The sequence below is a fragment of the Chelmon rostratus genome, chromosome 18 (assembly GCF_017976325.1).
Source record: "Chelmon rostratus isolate fCheRos1 chromosome 18, fCheRos1.pri, whole genome shotgun sequence".
NCBI lineage: Eukaryota > Metazoa > Chordata > Actinopteri > Chaetodontiformes > Chaetodontidae > Chelmon > Chelmon rostratus.
Window position 1 is genome coordinate 13,810,519 of NC_055675.1, and position 18,455 is coordinate 13,828,973.

The following is an 18,455-nucleotide window of genomic DNA, read 5'->3' on the forward strand; positions in this document are numbered from 1 at the left end:
AGAATAGCTTCTGCCAGCGTTGTGTCACACTGGGACACGAAGACAGCTTAGTCCTCAAGTGCCACACACACACACACGCACGCACACATGCACACACAGGGGCTCTCACAGCGATGGTAATTCAGCTCAAGAAGAAAAACATTCAACCAAAAAGGCTTAATCTGAAAAACAAGCATTTGGGGGCAAGTGTGTCAACAGTGATTTCCACAGAGAAATCCCTTCTCGTGCCGGAACGTGAAATCTCTTCTGTTTTTGTGTTGCGCCTATTACATAAGCCCTGAAAGAAACAAGCCCCTGTGAGGTTTTATTTACCAATCAAGACCTATTCTATATCACAAAAAATGATGCACCATCATCGGTTATGACTGGAGCAAGAAAAATATGCTATTACTCCCGAAGAACAACAGAGAATTTGGCCTTTAGTTTTGGGGGTTGCAAAATGAAAAGTCAGCGGGATCAGGGAAGCTATTTACTCTTAAATCCAACTAAATTTCAAATTAACAATTTGAGATTGTAAGACCCTTGTGATTTTTAAGGATTGGCTCTAGACTGAATCGTAATAACTTTGGAAATGCTTAATATTAGGCTTTGGTTAAGACTGCATCAGCAGACCATCCAATCCATCCGACAATGACTGAGATATTTCACTCTGGACCACTCAGTGACTGACGTGGTTAAAAACAGTTTGTGTGAATCACCTTTTGTTTGTTTTTTTAACAGCACAAAGGGTAACACCCAGTTCATCCTGATGCATACAGCCCCACAGAGACTGACCATCACATAAAGAATTATATTATACCCACTAATGGATATTGCGCCAGACTTGCCAAATGACCCATCAGCTTTGGTAAAGTAATCTGTCTGTATTCTCAACAGGTCTTAGGGGGAAAGAAAATACTTCCTTATGAAGCCAGACTTGTGTCAGATGGAGATTGTCAATAATTTGCAGCATTTGCTTTTAATCTTCTTGGACAACCAGATGGGAGGGATTTACGGCATGGGCGCATATCAAGTAAAGTCAACTGAGCTGTCCATCAAAAAGAGTGTGTGTTGTCCTACATGGACAAACTCATCCATGTTGAGCTACTAAGCGCCATTTCTACCTAATTTTTACTATTTTCATTTATTTATTGTACAAAAACATGTTTCAAATCAGAACGGCATTCAAAAATAGCTGTTTATTGTCTGAATTATGGTGGTAAAATATGTTAATAAAACAAATTCCTCTTTTTTGTATTGCTTGGAAATGAAGCAATTAATGCTTAGATGTGGGAATAAGTTCACACTTTTTACTTTGTCATTGCAGGCCTTCAATAATAGCTCTAAGAATTGTGGCTTGGCCCTCAGTAAATAGAAGCAAACATTTTTGGGGTTTTGTGTTGTGGGTTGCATTTGGTTTGGTTATCGCAGTCACACCAGAAGTAACCAAAACATTTCTGCAACAGAGTTACTGGGCTTTTCGGCACAAATTGCCGGTCCCTTCTGCATGATTTGACAGGGAGAAAAAGAAATAAATAAAGGACGAGGAGGAAAAAAGCACAAGAGAAACAGAGTCAAAATGATATAAAAAAAAGGAAAAACATTACAGAAGCACAAGATTGAGCTGTGATGGAAGAAAAAGGGTGGGATGTTGGGCTTGTTTGTATAAGCAGAGCGTAGAATAAATTAGTGAGTTTGAATAATGGGCCTTTTGAAGGTGTGACACAAAAATAAAAAATTCATCCATGCATTCACTGAGCGAGCAGTAGCCGCCAGGAGACAAACAGGAGGGGAGCGGAAACTTGGAGCTGGCTGTGATATCAGACATTCAGCAGGGCCGGACTCGGACCAAGGTGTTGAGTCAGACGGAGCAGGGTCAGGGTGACGGATGCTCTCTGGCTAACACTCACTGGAAACCCATACTGCTGATCCACAGCTAATCATACATAATCCATGGAAAGACACGGAGTTAAAGGCGTGCTCGCTCAGCTCTTCAGCTTGTAAAAACAAAAGTTTTATCCTCTCCGCTTTTTGTTAGAACTCCGCCGGAAACTTTGTTGTCGTCTGGGTGCCAAGTTAAGGTCTGTGATTTGCTGACATCTCTGCAGCTTGACAGCACCCATAAGTAAAAAAAAAAAAAAAAAGCTGCCTTCATTTGAATCAAAACAGTTTCATTAATATACAGAACCTTAGGCGCATCCAACCTGCTGATGTCGTGTGAGAAATCTTTTGCAAGAATCGTTAAAAATGTGCCAAGAAAACAGGAGCCAGCATTACTCACAGAAACCATTTATCTCCACCCTTTGAAATGCCAGACCATAGACTACCTTTCACACACAAGAAACTAAAAATAAAAAGTCTTAAAGACACGCTTATTCCAAAGTCTGAATCCATCACTGCATGGTCTGCTGGCTCACTCTTGCTGCTTAACAGAAGAAGAGAGAAAGCTTCCCTGTTCGTTTCAGTCGACAACTTTGATACTTGGCAGCGAGCTTCTAGGCAAACAGCGTTTGAATGGAAGCAGCAAGAAGAGGAGTGCGCAGCAGGGTGAATATAGATTGCAATAGCTGTAAAAACTTATTTCACCCTACAGTACTGTTCGCAGAAGCTATAAAGAGATGACGTTTGCACGCACACTAAAAAATATATATATATATATATATATATACATATACATCAAATTAGACCCACATTTCCATAGCAACCATCTTGGACATTATTTCGCCCTTCACTGTCTCCACCATCATTCCCAATTAAAGCAGCAAAACCAGTAACAGCATTGAATTTGCTTTGAGAATATACACATTTTTTTAATGTAGTATTGTGATTGGTGTGATTATTATGTAATTTTGATGAATTACGCGATTATCACAACACAGGTATCATACTAACTTTGTCCATTCCACCCACCCCAAGGCCCGGTTATGTTCATTTCCTACAGCTCTACCTTTAATTAATTAGTGTTGCTGCAGCCCTGTCCACAACAGTATGATCAGGAACGTCATGGGTCAATCATGGCAACGTTTCACTGGTGATGCAGCAAAGCAGAACATGAGGCAAAACAAAACTGATGCTTTAGCCATAGGACATTCCAAAAGAGAGGAAAGTGTCTTGCGTTGCAGGCTCTTTCGCCTCGTCAGTGGAAATCAGAGCAAACGAAATGAGGAGCACCCCCCTCCCCGAGAACCCCCACCCACTCAACCCCCAGCCTCTGGAGAGGTGTAGCTGTAGGGGTTTGGAGAGAAGAGATGAGCTCCCTTGGGAGATTCAATACTAGAGACCGTAATACCCTAGAAGCAGTGGGAGGATATTAGCTTATCTGAGAGAGGGAGACAGCAAAGGCAAAGACAGAGAGGGGGATCCGTGCATACTGAACATACAAAATCCACTCTCATTGTTGTGTCTACGTGGTCCTCGGTGACTCTTGTTATCTCAGCGTGCTTATAGCACCGCGGCGCTGCCAATGAGGTGAGCACCAGCATGAGCGTTACAATAATCTAATTGTCTTCCACAGCCGGTTTGGCTCCGTGTCTCCGGACACCGCTGTCTGACCACGTGTTGACTGTGTGCATGTGTGTGTGTGTGCCTACAACCATTCAGTTGGCTTAAACCTCAATGACAACATTATGAATGAGATCTATTCATAGTCATATTCAGTTCCCACTAAGACTCTAGGTCATGGACTGCGGGAGGTCAGACTGTTTCAAGTTGAAACACTTAGAGTAAATGTAATAACCGATTGCCAAAACCTGCCCCAGAAAAGACACAGGCTACCATTTTATCACTTACATAACAAATCATAAAAACTCTCCAAATACTGAAAATTAAATAAGTGGAAAAAAACCAACTGGGAAATAGATACAGTCTAGGTTTCTGGCACACGTAAGCAGCTCTGACACTGAGTCTCTTTTTTTATTGTTGTGTCTTTTTATTTATAGACACACACTATCGCCTCAGGGGAAGCCGATGAAGCCACATGACTCAGTGCTTTAAAAGGGTGCACCTCATACAAAATTTTGCCCAAAATGTTTTTACAGCCGCAATAAGCAAGCATGATCACGGTGCAGCCCTGCGACCTCACTCTGGAGACATGAACACATGGCACTCTGCTGTTTGAAACATGACGTTGTTAAAACATGCATTTCGCAAACTGCTCCCCTTTGGAAGCGCCACCGCTCGTCTGAAAGACATCTTTTCTTTAGCTGTGAGTGCGGCACTAGCCAAGGAGACATCCGCTGGTAGGCAGATTCACCTACCAGAGCCAGGCTAGCTGTTTCTACCTATTTCCAGTCTTTCATCAAGAAAGCATATATGTGCATTTCCCATGATGTCTTCTTTTGAGGAATCACTTTTATGAGCATCTTCAATCTTCCTGTAGCTGGATAGCACAAATCCAGTTAGTGAGTCCAGTAAGAATTGGCAGTAAAATTCTGGCAAACCAAACTTCAGCTTCATCTTCATTAAATGGCACATTAGAGCTGCCATTTTCTATGAAGACCAACCTGTCCCCTTCTGTCCTGCTGGGATAAAACAGGACGTAGAATATTCCTTCCCAATCAACACTCTCTTTGTTCTCAACTCACTAGCTGAGTCAGCTGTATTAAACTGTCTCAAATTCAAGGTTTGTTCTAGGAATAAACGTACACACACATGTGCACAACTGTATACAGCATAGTTCATGAATACGTAATTTAATCCCCAGTTCCTGTATTAAAAGATGCTCTGCAGATCAGAAGCGGGAGGAATGACTGAAAGCCGCTGGAGAAGAAAGGAAATATGGGAGATTTGCCTACCTCATCGTAAGTGTAGCGATAGTCGGCCTTCTTTGATTTCAGATCCCACAGGACCACGATCCCAGACTCAAATCCAATTATAAGCTGGAGAGAAAGAGCGACAGGCAGTCAGCGAGATAGGTAGGAGAGATGACAGAGAGGAGATAGAACAGACCCCATGATGGGTGGAAAAAGAAGTAATACATTTGACATTCACACGCAGCATGAAAGGAAGTCAGGTATAATCAGACTACAGGGGCTGAGGAAGAATCCTGCCCCCTCTGGTTCACAAGAGCTGAGAACAGAACATGCAAAAAGATTTTCTTCCAACATAAAGTGTACAGGATTTTTTTTTTTTACTTATTTATAGAAACAACAGCTTGTCTTAATACTTTAAAAACTGGACAGAGCAATCCCTATTTTAACTGCACATCATGTGTGCTGGGACAATGAGGCTGCATTCAAGCACAGTTTTAGTTCAATCATATAAACACAGTATGTACTGTGTAAGTGGAATATACATGAGAGGGTGTGGTGAATAATCATTTTCTCAGCCAGTCACCTTAGTTACCTTATATTGTTTAAAAAGCTAAGCTAAATCACAGAGGTGCATGACAAAAACAGGGCCTTCACACAGTCTACAAGCAGCTTTGAGTGGTAGATACTGGTAAGACGAATACATCATTCTTTGCTGTCGTTCAGGCTGCTCTGACTACTTCACTACCATTTTTTATTGAGTAAAACTTTAATGTTTATAGCGGATCTAAATGTCTGCTGGTTGGAGAATTTCACGCATTTGGTTTCGACTTGCTGATGAAATCACTGAATCATGAAGTGACATAACACTAAAAAAACAACCTGAATCGTGGTTGTCTATTCTCACCAGGGTAACAACACCTTATTTTGAGTGTGCTTGCATGTGTGTGTGGAAAAAAGACGTTATTCTTTACCTTTCCCTCGTCCATGGGGTTGTCGCTTATGTGGACGACTGGTCCAGGGTGAGCCTTGGAGGACCTTTTGAGAGAGACAGTGAGAGAGACATATAGGGAGCGTTTTTCTCTAATGCAGTAGTCAGACATCAAAACCACGGCAGAGACATATGGCTCATAGTGATGCATCGAGAGGGTTCAGGTGGGAAGCGAGTGTCTTTGAACCTGTGGAAGAGGTCCGCTAGGGAGGACAGAGCTGCCAATCACTCCTAGGCTCTAAAAGGCTGTTCAAAGACATAAGCTCACTTCAGGTTGTGATGGATGGCTCTGTCAGGCCAGACAGTTCCCAGTGGCTATGTGTATGTGCGTGCATGTCCATTTGCATGTCAGCAGAGAAGACAGCACAAAATGCTTGCACCCCCCTCCTCTCAGCCTCCTGTCTGTGCTTTACCCTCCAGACAGCCTTATGTCAAACCTCTTTCTGTGCGTGCCACGTGGCAGCAGAATTTACCTAACCTGCCCTGCCTTAAAGACATGAAGTGGGCCAAGCAGTGCCAGAGAAGGTCACAGCTGAAAAAGAGTGACTGTTAGAGCCCGAAACATAACCCCAACACCATGGAGCAAGGGCAAGGATGGCTGACAAGGAGAGGAAGAGGGTGGGAGCTGCAACCAAATGTAAGTAATGTAAGAGGGGCAAGGAAAAGACCTTGTTTTATCCAATGTCTTAGCAGTACAGAGTTTATATTTGCTAGAGGTGTGACAGTGACGGACAGGACATGCTGGTGGCAATATAAACCATAAAAATGCATATGTTCATACTTTAGAAATAAAGTATAACTGACTGATTAATTCATATATTCCACTCAAAATACATTTTTTGGAATGAAATTTACAAACAGAGGATTCATGTAAACTCCATTTCTTAACTTTAGCCCAGCATGAGTGCATGTACATATGAGTATAAGCCCAAAGAAGGAAAGCACTGACAGCAATGTGTGCACATTTATGTAACCTGTTGAGGACCCTTTCTAGTATAGTCCTAATAGGGACCAAAGCCTGGCACCAATGAGACGAAACGTCACTTTTGAGGTCCTGGTTAAGATTAGGGTTAGGGTTGTGGTTAGGCTGTCCACAATGAATGGAAGCCAATGTAATGTCCTGACAAGGATAGCTGCATAAACTTTGTGTGTGTGGGCAGGCAGGCAGTCAGTCAGTTGTCTCTATATTTAGCCTGTTTGTGCTGTAGCCTTATTACCTAAGCTCTACTGCAGCTGGAGCTGTTGATTTATCCAATCCCCTTGTCTCTCCGTTAACAGCCGTCCACAGCAGCACGCTCATGTACACACACACACACACACACACACACACACACACACACACACACACACACACACACACACACACACACACACACACACACATTTGCATGTCGACACAATTAGGCACATCTTAACACCCGTGCTGTTTGTAAAACCTACATCCATAACAAACAATTACCCTCTTGCTGAATTACAAAATGCAACTTGTATGCATAAAAGCTTCACCGTCCAGTCCCGCGTGATTCATTTACTCTTGTTTTAGGATTTTAATGTGCAATGTTCTCCATAGTCCCCTGTGAGGCTCCGGAACAAATCTCTTTTGTTAAAAAAAAACGCTGATAAAAATGTTGTTATATAGTAAATAAATCTGACATGAACACATTTACAAAGTCCACAAATACATGTTCAGGTTTGGAGATAAAGGAATCACCATGGCAACAGAGGCAGGATGGGCAGAGCGCAGACAGGCTCCCAAAAATCATCCATACTCTGCCACAAGCACACAAACCCACCCACACAAACACACACACACACACCTCCTGCTTAACTACTTCAGCACGGTCCTGTAACCACACATCCCTGCCTGTGTACTGCTAATGACTCTGCGTTTTGCATACAGAGTAAAAAAGATCTTCAGGGACGAGAACATTCGGGCATGCGTATATGTGTGTCTGCAGCTTTTGCTTGTTCACAGATAGATGCTTTAGTGCGCATGCATACTACTACAGTATCTGTTTCCATGGCTGTGAGCATGCCATTGTTCTCATGATATCATTCACAGTTATGGGCATCACATTCTTATCATTCAGCTTCTGATTCAAGATTTCTTTCATGTCTCTCTCTCACACCACACACACAATGTATAACTACTAGAGTTTAACTAATTACCTCATGGCAAATATAATGCTTTTATGTATGTTGCACCAACATCATACATGAAATCTTTCAAAAATCTTCTCCCCTTGGCACCTTCAGTCCAACCAGTCATCTTTTCTAAACCTCTATTGCACCAAATCCTTCTTTGCACGTCAGATATTCATCCCACCCCATGATTCCTTCACCACATTAGGGAAGATGGACAATTGCTGTACAGTACATATGTGTTGCAAGCGCACACACGAAGACCATAAAGCGACGGCGTGGGTGTGTAGACAACGCAGGGAGGATGTTTAAGCAACAGGAAGGGTAACGCCTCATTGAATTTGAAAGCATCATTTCAGTGCAGGCACACCCATACACACACAGACACACACACACTAAAGACCAATATGTGAATTTAAACAAATGTGTGATTTCTGGTATTATGCATGTATGAATAAAAGCTCAGCGCACCCATTCAAGGGCTTAGCTAGCAGGCCGCGTGCACATGTACGCTGACTCGCACATGCACAGTGAAGTCCTGAACATCTGGTGTCACCACGGGTGACACTCTGGGGCAGCACAGGCGCAGTCACCATAACAGTGTCTCCGCAGCAACATGGCTCGGCAGCTCCTTTGCAGCACACTCGTATGTGCCCTCGTCTCACCTCGGTAGACTGTGTGTGTCCTGTGAGTGTGTTAATGCATAGGAGCTTTTGTAGAGTTCATTTATGAGGCTAATTTTACATTGTTACAATACATGATTTCTATGTGAAATTCAGAGGCGCTGCTAGGATTTTTTTAAGGGACAGAACCAGGCTGCTTCCTGTCTCTATGCTAAGATAAGATAACCATCTCTTGGCTCCAAGGAGGAAATCAAATAAGCCTATTTCCCAAAATGTGGAACTAGCCTTCATGCATTGCTTATATTGGTTTAGCTTTGTATTGACCTGAATGAAAGAGTTTGAACAAGCAGCATCATCATCAATGTGATCTATAATATCAGCGCATTGGCAGTGTTCCCCAAGAAGAGGTCATAGTACCATAGTGCCTTCACCTGGAACCTGGGCTGCTGGAACCATTGTAAATGCTTCTGAGGATATTGGAGGCTGTGATGCCTTTCAAGAAGTGGACTGTGGTACCAGCTGAAGACCTCACACATGCATAAAAACACAGCACTGAGGTGCGTACGCACAGGCATGAAACATTCAAACAAGTATTTACAACGCTGTGGCTTCAGGGTCCTGAGTGGGAGAGTGGGAGAAAATGAAAGAGGACGGAACAGAAGAGGCCTCTGGCCAACATGTTCACGTGAACTATGTGTCATAGTAAGCTGCTAACATTTTACCACTCCTAGTCCCACTTCTCCCCGGCTCTCTGTACCCAGTGACCATCGAGCTGAATCAAATCAAACACACGCAGAGACGCTGCCAGGTACAAATACATAAACATTATTACATATACAGTGCATACATGCAGACAAATTATGCATGTGAGCAAACACAGATTCAAATGTGGCCTTACTGCAACGTCCTTAATGCCTGTAGCACTGACTGAACTATAGTGCCATGCAGTTGGTGATGTACTGTAGAGTATGTGTTTATCTGATAGTCTTTCCAGTACAGTAGCTTGGGAGCAGCGGCGTGAGTCATACTAACGCACAGAGCTCTGGGCCATGTCAGGCCCGGGGCCACTGGCACAGCGACTGCAGCTTGTCTCCAAATAGCAGGGCCCGAGGGATGATGACCCCAGTACACACCATATCCTGGCCTCATTACAACAGTCACAATAGAACAGAGGTGTAGCAGGCAGGGCCTGAAAATAAAAAAAATCATTATGCTTTCAATAGCAATATATGTAGGTGACAGCCCCTGCCTAGCCTGCTGGAGTGTGTGTGTGTGTGTGTGTGTGTGTATGTGCGTGTTGTGTTGCCCCGTTACTGTATTTACCTACAGTACTGTTGTCCTTAAGGTGCCAGAGGAGCCTGATCACAGTGGCCAGCCAGATCTGGAGCAACCTCCTTGTGCTCCAGAGGATATTAATGCTCCATCTCCCAGTGTGGATCCATTTCCTGCAAACACCTGCATCCCTTTTTGCTTTTGCTCAGTTTATTTCCTTCAGTCTAATAAATAGCTTGAATTTGTAGCCATTTACACATACATTTCCCATTTTTGTCCGGTCCACGGGGCTGGATTATAATAATACTAATGTAGGTGACTCTGACAGCAGTGTTCTACTAATGACACTGTCCTATGACCTAGTTTGAAATTCAGGTCTGCAAATCCAACATGGACATTTTGTCCATAAAACGCACAAATTTCCAGAACTCAAGGTAACATCTTCAAATTACTTATATTGTCCAACTAACAGTTCAAAACCTAAAGATATTCAATTAAAGCAGAGTCACAGAAAGTGAAATTGTTTCCTTTGTGCTATTTGACATATGATTAAAGTAATTAATCAACTGTAAACATTCTTGTTGATACATCTTCTGTCAATCGACTTATCGGCATGAGGCTAATTCCCCTTCATTTAGATGAAGTGCTATCTTCGTCTGATGACAGCATCAGAAGAGAACAATGGGAGAGGTACAGTACAGAGGCTTTTGTATCTGGACTCTATCACTGCCAACCCCACAGCTGGCAAAGAGACACAAGGAGAGAGAACAAGAGAATCACCTCAAATCTCTCTGATCTGCATCAAAGCAAACCACAGACACTCACTCATACATACTCAGAGCATCTGTAACAAATCGGAGGAATCGATTCCTGGCACTGCTGCCATCTTCAAGACACAGCATGCCACAGAATGGCTGTGTGAGTGATTGAGGCCTGGACCAAAACATATGGGAACCTCATTTCCTCGTGCTAATTGTGCAGTTTGGATGGAAACAACACGTCAAAGAAAGTTTTGTGGCTTAACAAAGCTGTTGGCAGAGCAGAATGTTGAGTCAGATGATGTATGATGAGTACAATTAATCTCTGGGTGGGTTGAGGGAAATGGAAATGAGAGCGAAGATGAGAGCAGATGTAAGATATCGGGAAAGAGCAGGAACGTGAGAAAGAGGAGGAGCACTGATGCAGGTCAATGTGGTTCAAGAGCATCATAAGCTATAATATACCGTGTGTCACTTCTAATTTGTAAGTACGTATCATTGTATTATTGCTAATGTAAATGGAAATGGACTAGCAGCATGGCGAATTTCCTGCAATGTTTACAATTTGTGATGTGGAGGAGGAGACATTGAGGCCATTTAAAATTCCACTTACAGGCTGTGTGACCTTTTGCTTGATGTGAGAGTGGCATAACGCTCTATTTCTAACTCTAATACAAACTCCAGTGTTTTGAAAGGACTAATCTACCTTTTAGCAGCGTCCCACCAAAGGTTGTGGTTGATGAACTCAAAAAGCTTTTGCCATCAAACCAGAAAATAGACAAGTTATTCCATCATTTTATATTTTCTGATAAAAACTAATATTTCACTTCCAAATTTACAAATTTGAAGGGTCAAAATAATGACTTGTCACTAAATTTAAGCACCAGGAATTTTGTTTTTGTGTCTTTTTTAGACACTACGGGGGTACAGATGACATGGTGCATTTTAGAAGAAGCAACTTTTCTTTAGGGGATGTTTTCACATCCCGCTGCATGTGCCCAAACAGGTAGAGCGGGTCGTTCCCTGATTGGCCAAAATGTGACCACTATCACTGCAGACATGTATTACCTTCTCATAGAAAACCATTTTTCTTGACCACAGATAGAGACTTTGGAATAGAGGTGATGAAATAATGTGTGCATGGCCCAGGGGAAAAGCACCGACATCTAGATGAAGCCAGGTGAGGAGGAGTGAAAGGTGCTGTAAAGGTGAAGGAGAGTAAGAGGAGGGTGGAGTTAAGCAAAGAAAAGTGGAAGTTATTGCTTGTCCTTTCGTCAAGAGGCATCCCAGTATCTATCTCTATCTCATCATCCACATCTATCCACTATCTCATCATTATCATTCCTTACCTTCCCCATCTGCCCTTTTTTTCTTTAATTGGAAACCTTTTTTCATCTACCTCTCTAAGTCACTCTCCTCTGGACCAGCCTCTGCTCTGCCCTCTGCTACCTGCGTTTATCCCTCTGTCGCCACTCCATTCCTCTCCTCCATCACTCTTCCTCTCTGCATGTCCTTTTCCCCAGGCAAAAGCCCTGTCTCATCCATTCCCCTCCCGTCTCCCCCGCTGTCATACACTCTCCCTCCCGCCTCCTGCCTCTCTCCCACCACTCACTCTCGCCTTTTCCTCCCTGCAGCCCTGTCGACGAGACGAAACGTCTGTGTGTACCATACACTGATCTCGGCAGACACCTGTTCCACCCTCCCCCCTCCTCTCTCCGCGCACACACACACGCACAGAAGGGGATGAGGGGAAAGCGTGAAGCAAAACGCTCCAGTGAATAATTTAAGTCTCTTCAGCAGGGAACCAAAATGGAGCCTGTCAAGCAGACAGATCCATTGAAATAGCAAAGAGACAGGCCGCTCACTACCTGGAGTCTGATACTGTGCCTGATAATGATAGACTGACTAATGATTCTTTCTTATCTCGTTAAATTAATTAATAATTAAACTACAACAACCTTTTGAACAGCATAATGCTGATTACACAGCATCCCTCACCTCACATAAGTGCTGCAAGGTGAGTCAATAGACCCTGAGATCAGTGTTGCAGTGCTGGCGATATGAGTTTGATTCCTGCAGAGTTCAAATATTGAGCTATGTGTCAGTGATTCCCATTAGATGCAGCCCCCTCCGTATGGCACAAAACCTTTACCGCATGCTAAACTGTGCAGCATTTGAAGAAGAAGAGAGCAAATGCAAGGAGCCTTCAGAGCGTTAAGAGTGCGAGGCAGCGTCAGAGGGCGGCGGCAGCAACACTCACAGTTCAATGGCTTTGTTCCACATGATGACGTAGCCTGAGAGCGTAAAGGACTCCACGTTGACAATGTGGATGTTCCCTCGTTCGGTGCCGATGTACAACCATTTACTCTGGAAGGGCAGGTGGCAGAAAGTTATCCTGTGAAGGGAAGGAGAGGAGATGTGAGTTAAAAGGGCGGCAAAGAGAGAGCAGAGAATGGACGAACCAGGAGGAAGATACCGACAGCTGAGATAAGGAAACTTTCTCTCAACATCCTTTTACAACGAGAGACAAATTACGTAGGACTTTGCACTTTGAGAGGATTATTTACCACTCCGTCAGGTCGAAGCAGTCGAGATGAGAGTGGCAAACCAAAGAGATTTTTGAGTCTTTCAATCAGCCCCTTCTCTGCAGACCTGCAGGATACATGAGGGCAAAGAGACACCCATAATTCTCCTGTTTTCATCATCGTTCCCCCATCTCCTCTTTTCATCCATCCATCAGACTTAAGTTTAATGAGAGGTTATAAACCCTTCCCTCCTTAGCTGTGGCTATCCATTCATCTTCTCATCCCTTTTTCATCATTTTGTTCTTTCATCCATCCGCCGATTCAACCTCCAATCTGTCTGAGGAATAATAATGTACAACCTTAGTAATACCGGCTTGCTAATATTTCAAGGTCGTCCAGATCCTCCAGTGATCCTTTTGATTTTGCACGGTGGTTTGAGCTACACCTGTGGACTTCAGTGGCCTGTGTCTACAAGACAAGGGCCCTGGTCCATCAGCTGGGACATACCGCCCCAGTAGGAAGAGAATTAAACTTGTATCCATTTATTTTGACAGCACTATTGTCTTTCTCTATTATTTCCAACAAGAAGGAATCACTGGAGTATTTCCCCTGCGTTCTTGACAGATAAGCTTACGTACAACTTTAATATTTGAACGTGACATCTGCTGTCAAAGGCGGATTAAGAGGATAAACAGTGGCGTGACAAGAAAATATTACATTGAGATAGACTGGAGTGAGCTTTCTTCCAGTAATCATATCAAATGCTATCAGAGATTAATTAATAAAACTGGCATTAAATGTAAGAGCAGGTCCTTCAGAATGCAGGATTCCAAGAGAGATCGTGATTACTCCTTTCCCCGTGATTCTGCAAATCACCATATTTCATTTGCTTTCCCTACAACATCCAGTCCAATAAATGCCAAATAAAGCATGGATACATTTTTACAGTTTTAATATCAAAAATTTCAATTGAAATAAATGTCTGGTAAGTCACTATCTGGTGCTGAATTGAGGTAGCACAATGGTGATTAATTCCATGGTCAGTTTCTGTATGTCCATGACAGCTGATCAGTTTGAAATACTGCAGCAATGGAACAAGAAGCATCCGCAGTGAGGCATTATATGAGGGCTGCGGACATCATGCTGCACACCTCCAGCTTTTTAGCTAACTCCTTTATAATCCAGGCAGTATTTGCAGTATGTTTCCTTCTAAAATACTTGGCACGGGACATTAGTGGAATATACCTGTATTTTTTCAGAGAAAGGGTTAAACAAAAAAACTGCATTGTACTATATGGACATGTTTAACATGCATCAAAGCACAGATCTTTGTAAACATGTCCTTGCAGTGACTTTGAGTGTCTCTCTTATGTGTTATGATGCTGAGAAAAAGCTTGTAAAGCCCCCCACCCCTCCACACTCTCTGGGTCTATCTCATAACCTCGCTCCAGGGTTGTATTGAGAGTAGCTGCTCCTCCTGTAACACATGCACACACACACACACCTTCCCTCACTGCCCTGATACTCTGCTCTAAAACATGAATATATTCATTTTTTGGAGGAGATGTATCGGGCTACTTGACATAAATCTCATCCACACAGTACAAAATGCACACAGAGACACACAAAACACTGATACACCCTAACCTACATTTACATACAGCAGGGATATGGTATCTAAATCAAAGATGGAGTTGCACATGCTCATTTAAGTCTCATGTCTTAATAAGATATAACTTCTTACTGAGATTTTATGACTGGCTGAGTAACTTAATGCTTGAAACTAGAACTTCAGGAATTGTAAAGCTGTTTGTCGACACTGTCAAGTACAAAACTGCTTTGTTGAACTCAGAATTTCTTTGTATCCAGACAGATGTACTTGTATTAGCGTGTTTGTACTACTTTTAAGATAACTGTTGGTGCCTTGACACTCAACAATTTGAAATTTTTAAAGTAATATTTCCTGGGTTATGCTGATTTTTTTCTTGTTTTCGAGAGCTGAGTTTTTGCAGTGCATGGGCAGTTGATAACTGAAATGCACACACTCGTGCAGACTCACTTAACCAGGCAAGATGACTAAGAGCTACATGACTTTTCATGACAACTTGTGGCGTCCTCATATCCAGTAGGCAGCCTGTCTACTGGATTTAATGTCAGTTTCCATCTGCACAAGCAGATGTGCCTCATTTATGCATATAAGGGCTGGGTGTGCTGCTTTTGTAAAATACACTGCGTGCATGAATGTCTGTTTGTCTCTGTACTGATGTGCCTGTACATGCTCGTGTTTGTGCAAGTGCACATGCATGTATGTAAATGCATGCTGTATATAAATGTGTTCGATCTGTACGCGCACACACACACAAGCTTGATCAGTTAGATCAAGTGCTCCAAGGGCCAGCATGAGAGGGCCAACTGGAAGGCAGCGTCAGGAGCATAATTATACAAATTTGCTCGCAGTTTAGAAGTGTGTATGCCTGCGTGTGTGTGTGTGTCCGTTTCTCTCTGCATCTGTGTGCATGTAAATATGCACCCAACTGTTTGTGCAAGCGTGTGCGTCACTGTGTTCACACTTGCTGTGCACGCACGTGTCTCCTGGTGAAATCTCCAGCTTCGAGTGGTCACGACACACAAAGGCGGCTGCCAGCTTGCAGGCTCAGGGCCAAACACATTGCCTCAGAAATGACAGACGCCTGCCACACACACAACTCTGAGGCTAACTGCACCGTGGGCTAGACGTTTGAGAGCATGCTTCACTGCAAATTAATTGGGGAGAGGGGGTTACTTTAGAAAATCATCATTTGTAATGCATGGTTTTATGTGATGTTCCTATCAAAGAGGATTATTGCTACAAATGGAGTAATCTGAACCTGCCTGTCAGTAGAAAGACAGCAGTTAGAATACTTTAATCTAAACTGCCTTGATCTAGTGATTCTGAACAACTTTTATTAAAATGCCCTTGAGCAAAGCACTGACCAAAACTGCTGCATGGCTGAGTAGACAATAATGTAATAGGGTACAAAAACATGATTTGGCTCCTTTAATGAGTGTGTCACTGCTGCAGCAAAAGAGAGAACTCATAATATAAAGCTGACTGACTTTTAAAATGATGTGCAACTATAATGCATCGAAACATATTAATTCAAGAACTACGCTGGTGTGCACAACAATGGCAGAGTACAGCATGAAGGCTGATCATGCTTCAAAATATAATACTTGTCATATACTGTAAAGTAATCAAAACTGTACCAGTAAAGCTGGATATTTTTGTGCAAAAGGATCAGAACATACAGAGTTTTAGAGTAACTGAAAGTGCAGATATTCCTTTCGGCGTTGTCGGACAAAAACAACGTAGATGACAACTAACTAACTAACTAAGAAAGTTTATTAAAATGTTAAATAGCCTTTAGATGTTCGGAAAATGGCCACTGTTGAAATAAGAAAACACAAATTCAATAGTAGTAAGTGACATACAGTATCCATTTTGGCAAAGCCCCAGACTGGATGGAAAGGTTTGTTCTAATCTAGGAGGCCAGAGACCCCAATCTTCCCACAGGGTCTCAATTAAGAAGAATCTAATCTGATAACACACTGCGCACACACATACAAACACACACACGCATAGACTGCCTCTTCGGCAAACTCTCGGGCACTTTCACACTCGGTTTCTGCTATACACACACAGAGCACCTGCAAAAAATCAATCCAAGCCTGCTCCTTTGTCATAATTAAAACAATGCAGACGCTAATTCACCTTCACAGTTTTTTTTTTAAATCATGCATCTGCACAGTTTGAAGGTTAAGTTGGAAAGAAAAGGGAGACAGGAACAAAGCTCTCTGGAGGGAATAACCCAAGCTCAACAGCCTGGCAACAACCTTAATCAGTCCAAGATCTCTGAGTAAACTCTAATCGGCCAAATTCTTTAAATCATTTACTTAATACACTACCAACATCAGAAAACTACTAAGGAGATATTTTAAGGTTTTAGCATCTCTTTCAAAAAAAAGACAGGTAGCAACTCCTGCTGGGATCAAACCTGAGATGTGAGCTAAATTTAAACCTCAACTCTGATCAGCTTCCAGAGGCACAGATTGGAGCAGCTCAACTCAAATACATCAAGAACACAATAAGTCATTGTTTTGATAGAAACAAAATCATATAAAAATCTGACTGAAATAAAAGTGGAACGATCAGGTTTCATTCGTGTTGTATGTATACTGGTGTGTGTGCATTTATGTGTGGCGACCCTGGCTCCCCCCTCTTATTATCTCCCATCATATCACCCTGCATTGGCCATAGCATCCACATCTGCAGTGCATTCCTGTGAGGCCAGGAGGTGACGAGAGCATCCTACGCCAGAATGACTCGGCAGGATTTCTTTTGCGCTCCCTCCATCCCCACACTCCTACCCACAGACTGACTCACTGCTCTCTGGCTGAGGCCCAGTCTGTCTCAAATCCTCCTCTCCTCCGTTCTCTCCTCTCTCCTAGTGTCTGTGATCCGATGTGAATGGATGCTGACGCTGGAGGGCTTTCTGCAACACTGCTTTCACCCATCAACTCAAATTCTGATCCGGGGAAGGAAGGAGAGAAGAAGCAAGGAAGGTGGGAAAGGAAGGAGTATTGGAATGGGCCCTCAGATGATAAGAAGCCATTTCAAAAGGCTTCTAATAATGTTGAAAATAAATGTGACAAAAGTCATAAAAGACAGGCACTTTTAGATCTGATTTATTTTTCTATTTTATTCTTACCTTGTTAACAGTAAAAGCAAAATAACACTTACGTTTTTGATGCTAGCAGGCATAAAGAAAGATGTCACTAGCAAGAGAGCCATTAACTAAATAACACATTCTAAAATAAATACACTTAATAACTTTCTTGCCAAGAATTAGATGAGGAAATCGATACTACTCTCATATCTGTATGGAGCCAGAACGCAATTAGCCTAGCTTAGCGGGAGGAAACAGCTAGGGGCTTCTCCAAACTTAAAAAAGTACTTGCACCTTTAAAGTTTACTAATTAACACACTGTATCTTGTTTGTGTACACAAGTTTAAATGAAAAAACAAGAATTTGGGATTTTATAGGGACTTAAACACTTTTCAGAGTTACTTCTCAGAGTTTTACCACCACCAGCAGAGGCTCTGCGCTAAGTGCAGTATGGACAGATACATTCGTTTGTTATGCTACGTAACTCTTTCTAAAACTACAAACGTTCATGTTTAAGTTTTAGTCTGTGTAGGAATTAAATTGATGTGTTAATTAGAAGATTTTAAGCTGTTGGTGGCCATATTTTTGAACACTGGCGAGAACCAAGCTTTCCCCTGCTTCCAGTCTGTACGCTAAGACAAGCTAACTCAATCTGGGCTTTAGCTCCATGGCTAACGCGCAGACATGAAAGTGCTTCTCATCTACCTCACA

General features: G+C 42.6%; 1 protein-coding gene across 4 annotated transcripts in view; it reads right to left on the reverse strand.

Annotated features, from left to right (window-relative positions):
• stxbp5a (syntaxin binding protein 5a (tomosyn)) overlaps window positions 1-18,455 on the reverse strand; it is an 84,119-nt gene that overhangs the window by 25,527 nt on the left and 40,137 nt on the right. For all 4 annotated transcript variants that reach the window (XM_041958634.1, XM_041958633.1, XM_041958635.1 and 1 more), the window contains exons 5-7: window positions 12,774-12,908; window positions 5,702-5,765; window positions 4,773-4,856 (exon numbers count right to left, since the gene is read on the reverse strand). In XM_041958634.1, coding sequence (XP_041814568.1) covers window positions 4,773-4,856; window positions 5,702-5,765; window positions 12,774-12,908 — 283 coding nt within the window. The remainder of the gene's footprint in view (window positions 1-4,772; window positions 4,857-5,701; window positions 5,766-12,773; window positions 12,909-18,455) is intronic.